The sequence below is a fragment of the Neophocaena asiaeorientalis genome, unplaced genomic scaffold, assembly GCF_003031525.2.
Source record: "Neophocaena asiaeorientalis asiaeorientalis breed wild unplaced genomic scaffold, Neophocaena_asiaeorientalis_V1.1 scaffold124, whole genome shotgun sequence".
Taxonomy (NCBI): domain Eukaryota; kingdom Metazoa; phylum Chordata; class Mammalia; order Artiodactyla; family Phocoenidae; genus Neophocaena; species Neophocaena asiaeorientalis.
In genome coordinates, this window is record NW_020174135.1 from 9885081 (window position 1) to 9904062 (window position 18982).

An 18982-nucleotide genomic window follows, 5' to 3' on the forward strand; every position below is an offset into this window, starting at 1 on the left:
CAGAGGCCCACGGGCCCAGCCGCTCCGCGGCATGTGAGATCCTCCCGGGCCCAGCCACTCCGCGGCATGTGAGATCCTCCCGGACCGGGTCACGAACCCACGTTCCCCGCACCGGCCGGCGGACTCCCAACCACTGCGCCACCAGGGAAGCCCTCTACTACACTTTTAATTTAGTCTTAAGCAATACACGTACACAGCTTTCCAATGATAACTGTGTGTATTTGTGTAAGTTTGATGGATTTGCTTCTCTTAGCATTTGAGAAAAAATGAAAAGGATAGCAAAATAATTTTTCTTCCCTTTATTCTCTACCTGTTGTCCTTTGTTTTTTATTTGTTGTGTCTTCTTTTGTTTCATGTTTTTGAGAGACAAAGTGGTCCTTTAGAGAGGATTGCAATGAACGTTTGTTTTCTAGTGTTAATTTGGGGCATGGTATGGACTGATTGGTATTTTTTATTGTCTAAAAATCAGTTATGTAATTCAAATATGTTTCCCCTCCTGTGGGAATGAAACATCAATAACGACAGTTAAGCAGCAATAATAGAAAGATTGCCTGGCGTAATAGCAAGAGAACTTGACTAAACTCATCCACACTAACTGAATTCAGTGATAATCTAACCATGCTGAATACCATTCTCCTCATAAGAAAAAGAATGATACAACTTTTGCTCTACAAAAGGGTTAGTAAAGATAAAATACTTTAAAAATACTATTAAATGAGAAAATTGGTAGAATTGAAATTTATTCAAAGTAATTTTGTAAATACTAACAGCAGCAAACATTTAAGAGTAGTGTCATACATTACAAGTTCTTAACATGGGGCCCATACCCTTCTAAAGAGATTCTGATGAGCTATGAGTTGTCTGTGTACGCTGGATAGTGCATAGAAACAACACTGTCACTGTGTATGCAGATGAGGGTGGAAGCAGGTTAATGTCTCTCATTCAATGCTTAAAGGAAACCATTACTTATAAAATAAAAATTGAAAGTTACAAAAACCAATATAAACATATTATTGATGTTGGGTTTTTTTTTTTATTGGAGTTTTTTTGGTCAGATTCTTGATTTATTTTGATTGGTTTGAAACATTAAGCTTTTTTTAAATCTCTGGAGCAATAATTCAATAAATTGCATTTATCATTTTTCTTCAAGTTAGTATTTGTTTACCAAATTATTTTATTTCAAAACTATTGTTTGAAAGACAATGAAATGATACCTTTGAGAATGCAAATCAAGAAAAAGAAAGAATAATTAGATAAACAGGAGTAAAAATTAAATCCCTGTTTTATAATATGATATTTGTGTGTTCTAATAATTTGAAAATCTGGATGATATGAGCAGTATTGGGGAGAAGATACACAAATACATTTAAATTCTCAAGTCTTTTCAACAAATTTTGCTGTTGCAAATGGGTATTCATAGGGAGGAAATGGAAAACTCTACCTTAACCTCACACCTTATACAAAGATTATTTCAAAATGTATCATATATTTAAATGTCAACCTAAAGCAACAAAACTTTTAGAAGCAGAGGAGAAGAAATTCTCTTCTATGGCTAGGCAAAGAGTTCTTAAGTATGTCACCAAAAGCCCAATCCATAAGAGAAAACATATTCAGTATTTTTAGGAGAATAACAAAACAATATTTTAAAACCTATTAATATTTTCCTTAGATATAGTGATATAATATACACATAATGTAAAAATATGTGTAAACTTTTCATTTGATGCTAAGAAGTCCTTTGACAAAACTTAAATTTTGGATTACAAATAAAATGAGTCAAAATGCACACATAATATAAATAGTAAGAATGAAATAATGTACTCAAATCAACAGTCAAAATCTCACTTGATACTGAAACACACATGGTAGTATAATTTAAAACAGTAATGAGAAAGGAATTCCTGCTTTCCACACTATCAATGCATAGTGTTCTGAAGCTTAGGTCCACACAATAATATATAAAATACGTACAAAACAGAGTTACTGGAAAGAAGAAAATTTATTTGAGAAGATAAGATTATCTAGTAAAATACTGACAAATAAATATGACAGAATTTTAAATTTTCTTAAAGGCACATTTAAAAATATTTTTAAAAGAGGAGAGGCTGCTATCCAACAGGCATAAGGTTTCCATTAAGCTGGGTGAATAAGCTCTAGAAATCTGCATGCGACATTGTCTCTATAGTTAACGATACTTAAAAATGTGTTAAGAGGGTCGATCTCATGTCAAGTGCTCTTATCACAAAGTTTTTAGTATGTCAAAGAGAAACTGATGAAATTAATTTTAATGTTTATTTGACACAATATATACAGAATATTGTGATTTTCACATGTAATGAATTAAAAATCAAAAGGGATATATTTTATATGTTTTCTCATACTATGAAAATCACTCCCATCCCACTTCCCACAGGCTCAAACAGCTGGACAAGATGACAAGTTAAAAGGTCTCCTATATCTATCTGCTTTGGGTAGATAATAACATTCATTATAGAAAATCAAAATAGCAGAATAGCTGCAGTGTATTCTGGAGGAAATCAGACATTTCCTTAATGGCCTATGTGGGTAAACAGAAGTTTTATTTCTCTTCTTAGTGTGTAAATGGCCAGAATGGGGAGGAGAGGAAGGAGAAAATTTTTCATTAGTTTGCAAAATGTGAATATAATAAATGAGCTGACATTAGGGCAATTTGTCTTTTCTGTTTGGTGTAAATAGTTATTTTTCAAATTAATGATTCCCATTATCTTGACTTATACCAAATCTCTTTTCCAGAAGTAAAGTGTAATAGCAGTGATTTTTAGATTCTTTCATACCAATACACTGTCTAATGTAAAGACATTGACATTGTCTCCATGTAAAAGTATTCTTTTGACTAAATTTCTGTGATCCCACAGTGTGATCCCTGGTTTCTCTTCATTTTCCTTTCTCTCTTGTGTCCTATACTTTTCATTTTTTCAGACTCACTCTTCCTGCTATCCTCCACAAATACGTCTTAAATACAGTTCGTATTCAAGTGACTTCTAGATCTTTATGCCAGTTCTTTCTCTTGTATTTTAAGCTATAGGTCCAACTAATTAGATAAAATACTCACTCGGGTGTCCTATGGTCACACCAGATTTGTTCCCAAGCCCGCCTTTTTTTTACAGTGTCCCCAGCAAAATGACTACAGTTCACCAAGTCGTGCAAGAAAGACAAATGGATATTATCGTTAATTCCTTCTAGGCTTTTATTCTTTATATCCAATCAATCATTAAGTTCAGTTGATTCCATCTCCTAAATTTTTCTGTAATCTGTCATCGTACCCTATCCCCACTCTTACTAAGCTCTCAAGGGCCAGCAACACTTGCGCAGTGAACCTTAGTTCTGCTGAGGGACGTTCCTGTAAAATCAAATGTTGAATTACCCGATCTCACAGCCGACATGCAGAGATATACTATGGTTGTTCATTAGTTATCGTTAGGTAAGCCTGTAGGCACGTAAACCGCTTCTATTACAGTCAGTTTTAAGTTTTGCGGCAATGGTCAGAAGAATATATTGTGTACCTTCTTAGAAATGATAAAAAGACCTTACTTTGGTGACATCGACCTACCCTTAGAGAAAATTGGGGACCTGGGAAACTGTATCTCCATCTGGAAGCATGTTGTACCATCTTCAGTTTATGCAAACACTTCAGTAATTTATATGTACTTTCTCATTTAAAATAACACATCCTGTCACTGATGGTTGCTGTCTTTTTGTATAGCACATCCAGGAGTTTTGTTTACCAACCGGTTGCTCCCAAGCTTGCTAACTAGGTCTTCTATCTTCATACCCACACTAAGGATGCCCATAGAATGAGCCTTTTAAAATGCAAAACTTCCCCCAATAATTTGGGATTCTAAATAAAATACTTTTGTCTTTCCCAGTTTAAAACTTGTGAGTGGCCATTTGTGTGAAGTCCAAACTCTGTAAAATGCCCTCCTTAAATAAATGTTTGTGTGGCCACCAGTCAACTCTGAAGTAAAATCTAATTTCAGTTTAGATGCCAGGTCCTCTGACCCCAAAAGTTTAAGTATTATGTACTTTAGGTGTTTTATTATACGCTTTTATTCTGTACTTTAGGTATTAGGTCCTTACTCAACACTCTAAGTTTGCAGTCCTGCTTCTACCTCTATTCCACTAGAATGTAAACAGTGGTGAGAGAGACACTCTTGACCCCAGCCACCATGGGACACCCAGACCTGAGATGACGTGGCATGTTCCAAGTGTCAATGAAATATTTGTTAAATGGATACATTTGGGATATTAATTAGATATTTTCATAATTTAATTTTAAATTTATATATGATGATGTTATGTGAACTTATAAAGACTGATTAAAATTTAATTTGTCAAAGGAAAAAAAAAATATGTTGAGATAAAAATCTAATAACGTATAATTTGTAACAGAATATGGGTAGATTTCTACAAGTTAATGGCAAAACATTGCAATGTCTATGGCTTTTATATACATCTAGTAGTGTGAAAACTTATTTTTTTAAAACAGAGTAGCTCTGCCCCTGTCTAGGACCAAAATATTAGAATATCATGAGCATCTCAACATTTTTCCCCTAAAAACATTCTAAACAAAGAAAGAAAACAGACTACAGACTCAATTATCTTGTCGCTCTATTATGTTATTAATTAGCACTTTGACCTTTTGAACAGGTGTTCAACAACCTTTTTGAATTCTATAGATTTATTTTGTCAAACAGATCTGATTTGGAATCTGATTTGGAAGTACTGTAAGAAGTGACGGTCTTAACTAGATAAGCAATTTTGATAAGATTTTAAAAATCCTTCCACATATTCATTTACTGCAACTCCTACTTTTTGGTTAATTAATATAGCTTGCATTGAGAGAAATTATTTATTAAGCACATTTCAAGGAATTAATAATTTACATCAATTGATACTCAGTACCTGTGTATTGATTTATAGTTTATAATTCAATTTATAGTTCATAATAATTCAAAAATGTGTTCCTCAACTAACCTTGGAAGTAGGTTTCACTGATATCTGCCATTAGAGGTAAGGAAACAGACTCAATTGAGTTGTTTGCTCCAAATCACAGTATATAACACTTGCTTATTGACTAGCTTTCAAAAAATTGCATGTTTAACAAAGGCCATACCTATAGTTTGTGGAGAAATGAGTATTGGACTGATTTAAAATCAGGCTATTTAATCTGGGAATGACATTTTAGTAAGCTGGTCCATGGGTGCCTCTTAAAAAAAAAAAGCCATAATGAAAGGTAATTAATAGAAGGAAAATGATTATATGTCTTCCTTGATTATCTTTATCTTACAATTTTATTTGTCAATTATATCTAAATAAAGTTGAAAAAAGGCTCTGGGGGGCACATATACTACTCATATTTCACACCAGCTGTTGCATCAGCTTACATTCAAATTCTGACCCTGCAATTTTACCTACCTAAGATATATAACTGACTTGAAGCTTAATATAAGAAAATATGAAGTTGGGACAATGATAAGTTTTATCCCACAAGATTGTTGCAAAGATCAGCTATGCTAATATATAGAACAAACCCCGGCCAATAGGTAAGTTCTCAGTGAAAGGTGGTTATTGTTAGGTTCTCTATGCTTACAAAGTATATTTCCATTGTAGACTTCAAAGTAGTATAGACAGGAAATCACATGTACTGTGTCAGAGGGAAATTGGACAAAATTCTGCCCAGAGAGCAAAAAGAAATGAAAAAGCTACAGTTTCAGAATTTGTCAAACATAGCTGTTCTTTGTATGAGCTTTGCATTTTGATTTCTTTGCTTCTCTCATAAATGTATAAGGCCAGAGATAGGCTCCAGGTAAGTAGATATAAGTATATAGTTTAGAAATCTAACCAATGCAACAAATAGGGATTTTTCTTAGAATTTTATTTGAAAATTAAAATGAAAAACTTTCCATTGTTATATTAAAATAAAAAATCAATATCCTCACTCAAGACTTGAAGGTAGGGCTTCCCTGATGGCGCAGTGGTTGAGAGTCCGCCTGCCGATGCAGGGGACATGGGTTCATGCCCCGGTCCAGGAAGATCCCACATGCCACGGAGTGGCTGGGCCCGTGAGCCATGGCTGCTAAGCCTGTGCGTCCGGAGCCTGTGCTCCACAACGGGAGGAGAGGCCACAGCAGTGAGAGGCTCGTGTACCGCAAAAAAAAAAAAAAGACTTGAAGGTATATTAATGTTGACCCCTTTTTAGAGATTTGCGTTTTCAAGAAAAATGTATGTTCGAGGCTGGTTCAATAGAATTAATGATACCCACTATGTGACTGATTCTATTATGTCAGTCAGTGGGTTCCTATTTTTGTAAAGTGGTGGAACCCAATAAAACATATGGAAACCCGGTTTACAAAGCAGTTTATAAGTGGAGGTATGTTCACTGAAAAAGACAGGAGAAACCTGTACATATTCCATTTACCTATACATATGTATAGGGTAGTTTGGTTTTTAACATCTTTATTGGGGTATAATTGCTTTACAATGGTGTGTTAGTTTCTGCTTTATAAGAAAGTGAATCAGTTATACATATACATATGTTCCCATATCTCTTCCCTCTTGCGTCTCCCTCCCTCCCACCCTCCCTATCCCACCCCTCCAGGCGGTCACAAAGCACCTAGCTGATCTCCCTGTGCTATGCGGCTGCTTCCCACTAGCTATCTACCTTACGTTTGGTAGAGTATATATGTCCATGCCTCTCTCTCGCTTTGTCACAGCTCACCCTGGTAGTTTGGTTTTTAAAGTATTTTAAAATATATACAAAGTCAAAATCTCTCAAGTGTTCTTGACCCTTCATACAGGAAGGGAAAACATTTTCAACATTTAGTCAGAGGCATGTGTCTAAAACAGAAAGTCAGGTAGTAAGATAAATTATTCCTTGTCTAAACATCAAGGCTGCATATGCCAACAAGATTAACGTGATTTTTTTTTACAATTTGCTATCCATCTTAATTGAGCAAATATATATATAACAGGATTACTCACAGTATTCAGGACACCATCCTATGCAAATCCCAACAAGACAATGTTTTCCCGAAGAAAACACGTAAAAATGTGTACTGCTTATATGACAAGCACTTTGACAAGCTAAGACATTGAATCCTAAAGATGAATCCTAAAAGTTAAGTATTAGTATCTCCATTTAAAAAAAAATGTTATTGGAGCATAGTTGATTTACAATGTTGTGTTAGTTTCAAGTGTATAGCAAAGTGAATCGTCTGGCGGTCCAGTGGTTAAGAATTCGTGCTTCCAGTGGAGGGGGCACAGGCTTGATCCCTAGTTAGGGATCTAAGATCCCACAAGCAAGACGTGCGATGCGGGCAAAAAAATTAAAAAGTTAAAAAAAAAAAAAAGTATCTCCAGTTTTTAAGCTTAGAAAATTAAGTGGTAAAGGCAGAATTCAGAGTATCAGACTTCCAAGTCCTTGCCCTTTGCCCTGGCTATACAAAATCTTATAATAACCCAGAATAAAATAATTATCCTCATACGATGAACATTTATTATTGTAGGCATGAATTGAATAAAAATGTTTTCTTTTATTAGATTATTTAATTAACACTACATGATTATGATTTAATTAAGAATGTGTTATGAGGGAAAAGATAAATCAATGTAGAGAAATAATGTACAAATTGCATTAGTTTCACAAGGTTCTTTATGCATGTGGGGAGATACCCTTTGAAGTGTAACATTATAAATTATGGGTCTGTCATCTTGTAACTAAGGATATTTTTGTTTGACACATTGTTAAAAGCACTTTCATTCTAGAAAATTCAAAACAATAACTTCTATAGTCAATTTACTTTAATTTCCAGAATTAATCACAATCTCATTATTTGATCTTGACAGCACATCTCTTTTTTGACAATAATTAACTACTTGACTGACACTTTCATGTCTTGAAAGCAAAGAACTAATTGTCGTTTGTTCATAGTTGCATTATTTCACTTTTTTATGATCTGAGATAGAGAGAGGGATTTATTTGATGTGGAACACTTTTCCTATAATCTTTGTGGGTCAAGGAAATCATGTACATTGCCCCTAAGCTTTAAATGCATTACTTCCTCCAATCAATTTAAAAGCTCATTACTTTAGCAAATACTCTAGTAAGACAATAAGCTTACCACAGCTATGCTGTCAATATAAGCAGGAAATATATAACTTCAGCAAATCATAATGGTTGGTATTCAGATAAGAAAGGGAGAAGGAAAAAAGGAAGGAAGGGAGAAATCCAGGCAGGAAGGATGGGAGGATGTTTTCTAATGAACTTAGCTTATGGAAATCTTCTCCTCTGTTAACAAGAGTTTATTTATTATGTAATATTAAAATGTTCTTTTGAAAGGAGCAAGTAAACATATATATATATATATATATATATAAAATGGCCAGAATGGGGAGGAGAGGAAGGAGAAAATTTTTCATTAGTTTGCAAAATGTGAATATAATAAATGAGCTGACATTAGGGCAATTTGTCTTTTCTGTTTGGTGTAAATAGTTATTTTTCAAATTAATGATTCCCATTATCTTGACTTATACCAAATCTCTTTTCCAGAAGTAAAGTGTAATAGCAGTGATTTTTAGATTCTTTCATACCAATACACTGTCTAATGTAAAGACATTGACATTGTCTCCATGTAAAAGTATTCTTTTGACTAAATTTCTGTGATCCCACAGTGTGATCCCTGGTTTCTCTTCATTTTCCTTTCTCTCTTGTGTCCTATACTTTTCATTTTTTCAGACTCACTCTTCCTGCTATCCTCCACAAATACGTCTTAAATACAGTTCGTATTCAAGTGACTTCTAGATCTTTATGCCAGTTCTTTCTCTTGTATTTTAAGCTATAGGTCCAACTAATTAGATAAAATACTCACTCGGGTGTCCTATGGTCACACCAGATTTGTTCCCAAGCCCGCCTTTTTTTTACAGTGTCCCCAGCAAAATGACTACAGTTCACCAAGTCGTGCAAGAAAGACAAATGGATATTATCGTTAATTCCTTCTAGGCTTTTATTCTTTATATCCAATCAATCATTAAGTTCAGTTGATTCCATCTCCTAAATTTTTCTGTAATCTGTCATCGTACCCTATCCCCACTCTTACTAAGCTCTCAAGGGCCAGCAACACTTGCGCAGTGAACCTTAGTTCTGCTGAGGGACGTTCCTGTAAAATCAAATGTTGAATTACCCGATCTCACAGCCGACATGCAGAGATATACTATGGTTGTTCATTAGTTATCGTTAGGTAAGCCTGTAGGCACGTAAACCGCTTCTATTACAGTCAGTTTTAAGTTTTGCGGCAATGGTCAGAAGAATATATTGTGTACCTTCTTAGAAATGATAAAAAGACCTTACTTTGGTGACATCGACCTACCCTTAGAGAAAATTGGGGACCTGGGAAACTGTATCTCCATCTGGAAGCATGTTGTACCATCTTCAGTTTATGCAAACACTTCAGTAATTTATATGTACTTTCTCATTTAAAATAACACATCCTGTCACTGATGGTTGCTGTCTTTTTGTATAGCACATCCAGGAGTTTTGTTTACCAACCGGTTGCTCCCAAGCTTGCTAACTAGGTCTTCTATCTTCATACCCACACTAAGGATGCCCATAGAATGAGCCTTTTAAAATGCAAAACTTCCCCCAATAATTTGGGATTCTAAATAAAATACTTTTGTCTTTCCCAGTTTAAAACTTGTGAGTGGCCATTTGTGTGAAGTCCAAACTCTGTAAAATGCCCTCCTTAAATAAATGTTTGTGTGGCCACCAGTCAACTCTGAAGTAAAATCTAATTTCAGTTTAGATGCCAGGTCCTCTGACCCCAAAAGTTTAAGTATTATGTACTTTAGGTGTTTTATTATACGCTTTTATTCTGTACTTTAGGTATTAGGTCCTTACTCAACACTCTAAGTTTGCAGTCCTGCTTCTACCTCTATTCCACTAGAATGTAAACAGTGGTGAGAGAGACACTCTTGACCCCAGCCACCATGGGACACCCAGACCTGAGATGACGTGGCATGTTCCAAGTGTCAATGAAATATTTGTTAAATGGATACATTTGGGATATTAATTAGATATTTTCATAATTTAATTTTAAATTTATATATGATGATGTTATGTGAACTTATAAAGACTGATTAAAATTTAATTTGTCAAAGGAAAAAAAAAATATGTTGAGATAAAAATCTAATAACGTATAATTTGTAACAGAATATGGGTAGATTTCTACAAGTTAATGGCAAAACATTGCAATGTCTATGGCTTTTATATACATCTAGTAGTGTGAAAACTTATTTTTTTAAAACAGAGTAGCTCTGCCCCTGTCTAGGACCAAAATATTAGAATATCATGAGCATCTCAACATTTTTCCCCTAAAAACATTCTAAACAAAGAAAGAAAACAGACTACAGACTCAATTATCTTGTCGCTCTATTATGTTATTAATTAGCACTTTGACCTTTTGAACAGGTGTTCAACAACCTTTTTGAATTCTATAGATTTATTTTGTCAAACAGATCTGATTTGGAATCTGATTTGGAAGTACTGTAAGAAGTGACGGTCTTAACTAGATAAGCAATTTTGATAAGATTTTAAAAATCCTTCCACATATTCATTTACTGCAACTCCTACTTTTTGGTTAATTAATATAGCTTGCATTGAGAGAAATTATTTATTAAGCACATTTCAAGGAATTAATAATTTACATCAATTGATACTCAGTACCTGTGTATTGATTTATAGTTTATAATTCAATTTATAGTTCATAATAATTCAAAAATGTGTTCCTCAACTAACCTTGGAAGTAGGTTTCACTGATATCTGCCATTAGAGGTAAGGAAACAGACTCAATTGAGTTGTTTGCTCCAAATCACAGTATATAACACTTGCTTATTGACTAGCTTTCAAAAAATTGCATGTTTAACAAAGGCCATACCTATAGTTTGTGGAGAAATGAGTATTGGACTGATTTAAAATCAGGCTATTTAATCTGGGAATGACATTTTAGTAAGCTGGTCCATGGGTGCCTCTTAAAAAAAAAAAGCCATAATGAAAGGTAATTAATAGAAGGAAAATGATTATATGTCTTCCTTGATTATCTTTATCTTACAATTTTATTTGTCAATTATATCTAAATAAAGTTGAAAAAAGGCTCTGGGGGGCACATATACTACTCATATTTCACACCAGCTGTTGCATCAGCTTACATTCAAATTCTGACCCTGCAATTTTACCTACCTAAGATATATAACTGACTTGAAGCTTAATATAAGAAAATATGAAGTTGGGACAATGATAAGTTTTATCCCACAAGATTGTTGCAAAGATCAGCTATGCTAATATATAGAACAAACCCCGGCCAATAGGTAAGTTCTCAGTGAAAGGTGGTTATTGTTAGGTTCTCTATGCTTACAAAGTATATTTCCATTGTAGACTTCAAAGTAGTATAGACAGGAAATCACATGTACTGTGTCAGAGGGAAATTGGACAAAATTCTGCCCAGAGAGCAAAAAGAAATGAAAAAGCTACAGTTTCAGAATTTGTCAAACATAGCTGTTCTTTGTATGAGCTTTGCATTTTGATTTCTTTGCTTCTCTCATAAATGTATAAGGCCAGAGATAGGCTCCAGGTAAGTAGATATAAGTATATAGTTTAGAAATCTAACCAATGCAACAAATAGGGATTTTTCTTAGAATTAAGAGGCCACAGCAGTGAGAGGCTCGTGTACCGCAAAAAAAAAAAAAAGACTTGAAGGTATATTAATGTTGACCCCTTTTTAGAGATTTGCGTTTTCAAGAAAAATGTATGTTCGAGGCTGGTTCAATAGAATTAATGATACCCACTATGTGACTGATTCTATTATGTCAGTCAGTGGGTTCCTATTTTTGTAAAGTGGTGGAACCCAATAAAACATATGGAAACCCGGTTTACAAAGCAGTTTATAAGTGGAGGTATGTTCACTGAAAAAGACAGGAGAAACCTGTACATATTCCATTTACCTATACATATGTATAGGGTAGTTTGGTTTTTAACATCTTTATTGGGGTATAATTGCTTTACAATGGTGTGTTAGTTTCTGCTTTATAAGAAAGTGAATCAGTTATACATATACATATGTTCCCATATCTCTTCCCTCTTGCGTCTCCCTCCCTCCCACCCTCCCTATCCCACCCCTCCAGGCGGTCACAAAGCACCTAGCTGATCTCCCTGTGCTATGCGGCTGCTTCCCACTAGCTATCTACCTTACGTTTGGTAGAGTATATATGTCCATGCCTCTCTCTCGCTTTGTCACAGCTCACCCTGGTAGTTTGGTTTTTAAAGTATTTTAAAATATATACAAAGTCAAAATCTCTCAAGTGTTCTTGACCCTTCATACAGGAAGGGAAAACATTTTCAACATTTAGTCAGAGGCATGTGTCTAAAACAGAAAGTCAGGTAGTAAGATAAATTATTCCTTGTCTAAACATCAAGGCTGCATATGCCAACAAGATTAACGTGATTTTTTTTTACAATTTGCTATCCATCTTAATTGAGCAAATATATATATAACAGGATTACTCACAGTATTCAGGACACCATCCTATGCAAATCCCAACAAGACAATGTTTTCCCGAAGAAAACACGTAAAAATGTGTACTGCTTATATGACAAGCACTTTGACAAGCTAAGACATTGAATCCTAAAGATGAATCCTAAAAGTTAAGTATTAGTATCTCCATTTAAAAAAAAATGTTATTGGAGCATAGTTGATTTACAATGTTGTGTTAGTTTCAAGTGTATAGCAAAGTGAATCGTCTGGCGGTCCAGTGGTTAAGAATTCGTGCTTCCAGTGGAGGGGGCACAGGCTTGATCCCTAGTTAGGGATCTAAGATCCCACAAGCAAGACGTGCGATGCGGGCAAAAAAATTAAAAAGTTAAAAAAAAAAAAAAGTATCTCCAGTTTTTAAGCTTAGAAAATTAAGTGGTAAAGGCAGAATTCAGAGTATCAGACTTCCAAGTCCTTGCCCTTTGCCCTGGCTATACAAAATCTTATAATAACCCAGAATAAAATAATTATCCTCATACGATGAACATTTATTATTGTAGGCATGAATTGAATAAAAATGTTTTCTTTTATTAGATTATTTAATTAACACTACATGATTATGATTTAATTAAGAATGTGTTATGAGGGAAAAGATAAATCAATGTAGAGAAATAATGTACAAATTGCATTAGTTTCACAAGGTTCTTTATGCATGTGGGGAGATACCCTTTGAAGTGTAACATTATAAATTATGGGTCTGTCATCTTGTAACTAAGGATATTTTTGTTTGACACATTGTTAAAAGCACTTTCATTCTAGAAAATTCAAAACAATAACTTCTATAGTCAATTTACTTTAATTTCCAGAATTAATCACAATCTCATTATTTGATCTTGACAGCACATCTCTTTTTTGACAATAATTAACTACTTGACTGACACTTTCATGTCTTGAAAGCAAAGAACTAATTGTCGTTTGTTCATAGTTGCATTATTTCACTTTTTTATGATCTGAGATAGAGAGAGGGATTTATTTGATGTGGAACACTTTTCCTATAATCTTTGTGGGTCAAGGAAATCATGTACATTGCCCCTAAGCTTTAAATGCATTACTTCCTCCAATCAATTTAAAAGCTCATTACTTTAGCAAATACTCTAGTAAGACAATAAGCTTACCACAGCTATGCTGTCAATATAAGCAGGAAATATATAACTTCAGCAAATCATAATGGTTGGTATTCAGATAAGAAAGGGAGAAGGAAAAAAGGAAGGAAGGGAGAAATCCAGGCAGGAAGGATGGGAGGATGTTTTCTAATGAACTTAGCTTATGGAAATCTTCTCCTCTGTTAACAAGAGTTTATTTATTATGTAATATTAAAATGTTCTTTTGAAAGGAGCAAGTAAACATATATATATATATATATATATATATTTAGCTGTGGCCTCTCACGTTGACGCACAGGCTCAGCGGCCATGGCTGACGGGCCTAGCCGCTCCGCGGAATGTGGGGTCTTCCTGGACCGGGGCATGAACCCATGTCCCCTGCATCGGCAGGCGGACTCTCAATCACTGCGCCACCAGGGAAGCCCCAAGTAAACATATTTTTAACCTGAAAAAATATTTTCATATTCTCCACCAGTTTGAGATATCCTCTGCAATATCCATAAAGATTTTGGTAAAGCAATTTTAATAAAAGCTAATAATAAGAAGAATATAATAATGATAATGATCATTTTTCTGAATAATAATATAAAAAACTTATCCCTTATTTTTTTCTAGGTGATTCAGACCATCAGTGCAGTGGATAGAGATGAATCCATAGAAGATCACCACTTTTACTTTAATGTATCTGTGGTAGAAAATAACTCAAGTTTTACAATCATAGATAATCAAGGTAATGCCATTCACTCATAATAACTTTCTATCCATTCTTCTTTGAGAATCTTGTTTAATTTTAAGGAAATTTGTAACATTACTTTTTATACTATACCTGAAATATGATAATGTTGAGAAATAAAGCAAGGAGTGGCAATGGAAATTGGAAACAAAACTCAAAGTAGTGTCCTAGGAATATCATTTCCCCATTTCCCACTGGATTTCTTTAAATTAGAAGCACTTTTTCAAGTCGTCATTGGCTATAGGCCCCTGTAAAGTCTGAATGACCTTGCAAATATAATTGCGGTTCTGACACCATGGTTCCTTTCACGTCTTCACATAACTCAAACTTCAACCCATGTCTGGGGAAGAAAATGATATATAATCATGTTAGCTTGATTGATTGAAAGATATTTGGAGTCATTAATTAGGAGCTATAAGTATTTGGAATTGGCTTAAGACTATGCTTTTTCCTTCAAAACGAAGTGATTATATCAGCCTGAGAACAAAATGTTCTGAAGGATTTTGTACAGAGGGACAGAATTCCTTTTCCTTCCATATAGAAGGGGAATAACTTTTTACAAAGCCACTCTGTTCTTTTTTCCTTCACTTCAGTAAAATATTTTTTTATCATTACATGGATTTCTATTCTAATTTTGCTTCATATCTCAAAGATATGAAACACTGTAGGATTCATTACTCAAGCATCTATAACCAAACACCTGCAGCTGTCCTTCCTTACAACTGAGTTTAAGCTCCATATAAGGGGAGATCTGTTATGGGAGAATAAATGCAGACACGTTCTTTTCCTTTTGCCTTTGTCAAATTCCCCAGTGAAGGAAACTCAAATAGATTTAGGATTTAAAAAAATGCAAATATTAATATAAGAAATAAGCTGTGGGTTAGATTTGTTTATGTAAATATAAAATAAGTTAGTGGGACAAAATAAATATATTGAACGTAAAGAGAATAATTGATTTGGTTTAATGTTTGCAGTTACAAGGAATTTAATGAAATACATACCAAAAATATATAAACTCTCTCACCTCTTCAATCTGCCTAGTGAATAAAATTACAAGAGTTTTATAGACTTCAAGAGCATGATGGAGAATTAGTTTTTAAAAGGTGATTTGGGAAAAGTCATAAGTAGGCATACATTTCAAAAGACTTCCATTTATTTGCATTTGCCTATTTCAAAGTCTTCCATTTATGTGTTTCCATTTATTTGTTTGTGTCTTCTAAAATTTGTTTCATTGCCACAGAAAATATTTCAGGGAATGCCACTACCAAAAATCAAAGTCAAGTCGGGGGGAAACACTAGTACTGAGACACAATAAACTGCACTGGAAAAGACTATTTAGAATATTTTGGGATTGAGGGAGAAGCAATTTCAAATGTGTTGAAGTATATATTGTTTATTTTTGTTAATTTTTTGAATGTTCTGTCTAGGTGAATTAATCAGTACTACCAAGGTTTAACGATTCTCTGAAATTTAAGTAGAAAATGGGTTAATAGTGTCAAAGTGAAATGAAACATTCTAATAGAATCTTTTACACCAAGTAAAATGAATTCTTTTGTCTTATTAGTAAATACATTATTTGAGACCACTTGCTGTGATAGGGAGATGACTTGAAAACCTTGTGTATTTATGGTATTTGTGAAAATAATGAGTTTCTACTAGAAAAAGCCCTGTCCTGAGTATTTAACCCGAATGAAACTGATACTGTCATTATAAAGTTAATGCTAATACCCCCTATTTACTATTATATCTAATTAAAATGTTGTTTTCTTTTCTGTGTTCCACATGTACATTTCATATATTTATCAAAAAACATTTTGGAACTGATTCATATACTTTATCTAATTTTTAAATTGGGATTTAGGCAATGTCAAAATCAATAATGACTTTTTGAGTTGATCTCTTGTCTTTTTTATCAGAAATTTGCTCTTCCCTATTTGAACTTATTTGATCTCTACACTGCTGCCTCTAGTACATTTAACTGGTATGAATTTCTTTTGTATTATTGAAAAAATCATGCACATGGATTTTTGTTTTAGATAACACAGCTGTAATTTTGACTAATAGAACTGGTTTCAGCCTTCAAGAAGAGCCTGTCTTCTACATATCCATCCTAATTGCTGACAATGGAATCCCATCACTTACAAGCACAAACACCCTTACCATACACGTCTGTGCCTGTGATGACACTGGTAGCACGCAGACCTGCAGTAATAAAGATCTTATGCTTTCCATGGGATTCAGGACAGAAGTCATAATTGCTATTCTGATATGCATTATGATAATATGTGGTAAGTTGTGTGAACTGAGCATATCTTCATTTATTGACAGTAACGTGATAAATATAGAAAAGAGTTAATTCCATTATAATGGTATGTGTGGTCTTGTGTGTGTGTCTGCATTTAATTGCCTTCTTAATGTGTTACAATTCTAAAATCAAGTGGAGTGAATGAAAAATAGAGTGAATATGCACTTCAGGTTGAAAATAGATGATCCTTGAATTCTATATGAGTATACCTGTGCCCATCCTTTTAAGAGTGTTTTGGACACACACATTGCAACGTATGTAGCAATATAAAAATTAGTAATAATAATGATGAGATTCCATTGAGTGCCTATTATACTCCAGGAGAGTGTCCTAAGTGCTTTACAGAAGTTATGCAGTTTGATCCTCAAGATAACCTTAAGAAGTGGCGACTATTATCACCTTCATTGCATAGATGAAGAAAGTGAAATTCCAAGAGTTATATGGTTTACAAAGAGTCATGCAGCTAGTAAATGAAGTGCTAATATTCCATAACACACCTCTATCCAACATGATACTGGAGCTCACTGAAGCCTAGGAGCATTGAGGAAGTAAATGTTAAGATGAAAAAATGTAAAAGAGAGGGTCTTACTTAAAGTGCTAAACACAAAAGAAATAGTAAAATAGCTCCACCTGTTTTTGTTTGTTTTTGTTGCTGCTGTTGTTTTCACAAGGAGATAAGTTATTCTTATTTTACGGATGAGGCAAATGAGGCCCCAAATGTTTTAGCCAGGCTTTCAAAACTACATGCATCTAGCAAAACATTTTCCCTTTCTTTAACATACCAGTATATATAATCTAAACCCTTCTCTTGCTTTCCCTCATAACTTCATATCAAAGCCAACACAACTTTACAGAGTGTTGACAGCAATGGTATCAGCCATGGGTTCTGGAATCCCAAACTCACTGCTCAAAGGGACATACAAAATGTTTCAGGATTTGCTTTGCCTTCACTCTTCTCGTCTGTCTCAAAGCTTTCCTCTTTTACCATTCCTCTTTTACCATTCAAAGTTACCCTTCATTTCTACCTAGCTTCAGTTTTTCAAAATTATTTTTAATGATCTTTGATCATGAAACTGAATTTAGAGCTACATAGCTAGATATCAGAAGCAAGAAGTAGTAAAAACAGTATAATGTTTGCAGGATGCAAGTACTAAGTTACTCACCGGTACAGAACTAAACCTAGTCCCGAAACCCTGCAAGTAAATACCAACGGCAGCCTCACAGTCAAGGGCACGAGTAATACTGAGAAGGTGGGAAATCAGGGTAAACCAGTAGTCAGCAGTTTCCTGTGAAAGTTTCAAGAATACGCTCTTCAATTTTCATAGATTGAAAAAGTATTTATTAGATCCCTTTCTATTTCAACCATATACCTCTGCTGTATTAAAGTACAGTGCCAGGATTCAAACATGATGGCCTTATTTCAAGAACACTATTTCAATTTCTTTAAATGTAAAATTTATATAAAATATGGCCTAATGTATTTCTCTTTGTGATAATATTAATAACATTACTTCCTGTTTCAATTCTTATAGATGAAATGCTGTACAGCTACATAAGATCCAAGATTGTGTAAGGATTGGCTATCCATGAAACACACAGAAACACACACATATACACACGCACTTTTCTTTAAAATTTAAAAATTTTAAAAAGCATTCTGAAATTGTTCTATTTCTACACAATGCTAAAATTATCTTATATAATTGATCGATGTGGACATACCAGTGTTACGTTTCAGAAACCTGATAGGTTTGGAATTTCTGAAATTAATATAGTATAACAAAGCATGGATTCTGAACCAACTTTCTGGTTTTGAATGCCAGCTTTTTGTTTCCTAGCTGTGTGACTCTGGGTATGTGACTTAATCTCTCTGCACTTCAGTTTCCTTATCTTTAATAGAGAATTATAATAAAATACGGGTATCATAACTAATCAATGAATAAATGTAAAGCTTTCAGAAAAATGACTGGTACATACTTTGTAGTCAATAAACATTAACTTAGAAAATAATTATGCCACAGAATTTGTCTCAATGGCGAAAAACAAATCAGTTCTGTGTACTTAACTTCCACTAACATGGATCATTGGTTACCGAGATTGGCAGATGCATATAGATTCTGCTTTGTTCCATTTTCAATATATAAGAAAAATATAAAATTTTTAATCTTAAATTGATCATCAAAAACAATGCACTATATATATATATATATATATATGTGTGTGC

At 34.0% G+C, this 18982-nt stretch overlaps 1 protein-coding gene across 1 annotated transcript in view; it reads left to right on the forward strand.

Moving 5' to 3' along the window:
* CDH19 (cadherin 19) overlaps positions 1–18982 on the forward strand; it is a 54010-nt gene that overhangs the window by 33946 nt on the left and 1082 nt on the right. Inside the window, exons 9-10 of the mRNA XM_024754884.1 lie at positions 14336–14450; positions 16490–16741. Coding sequence (XP_024610652.1) covers positions 14336–14450; positions 16490–16741 — 367 coding nt within the window. The remainder of the gene's footprint in view (positions 1–14335; positions 14451–16489; positions 16742–18982) is intronic.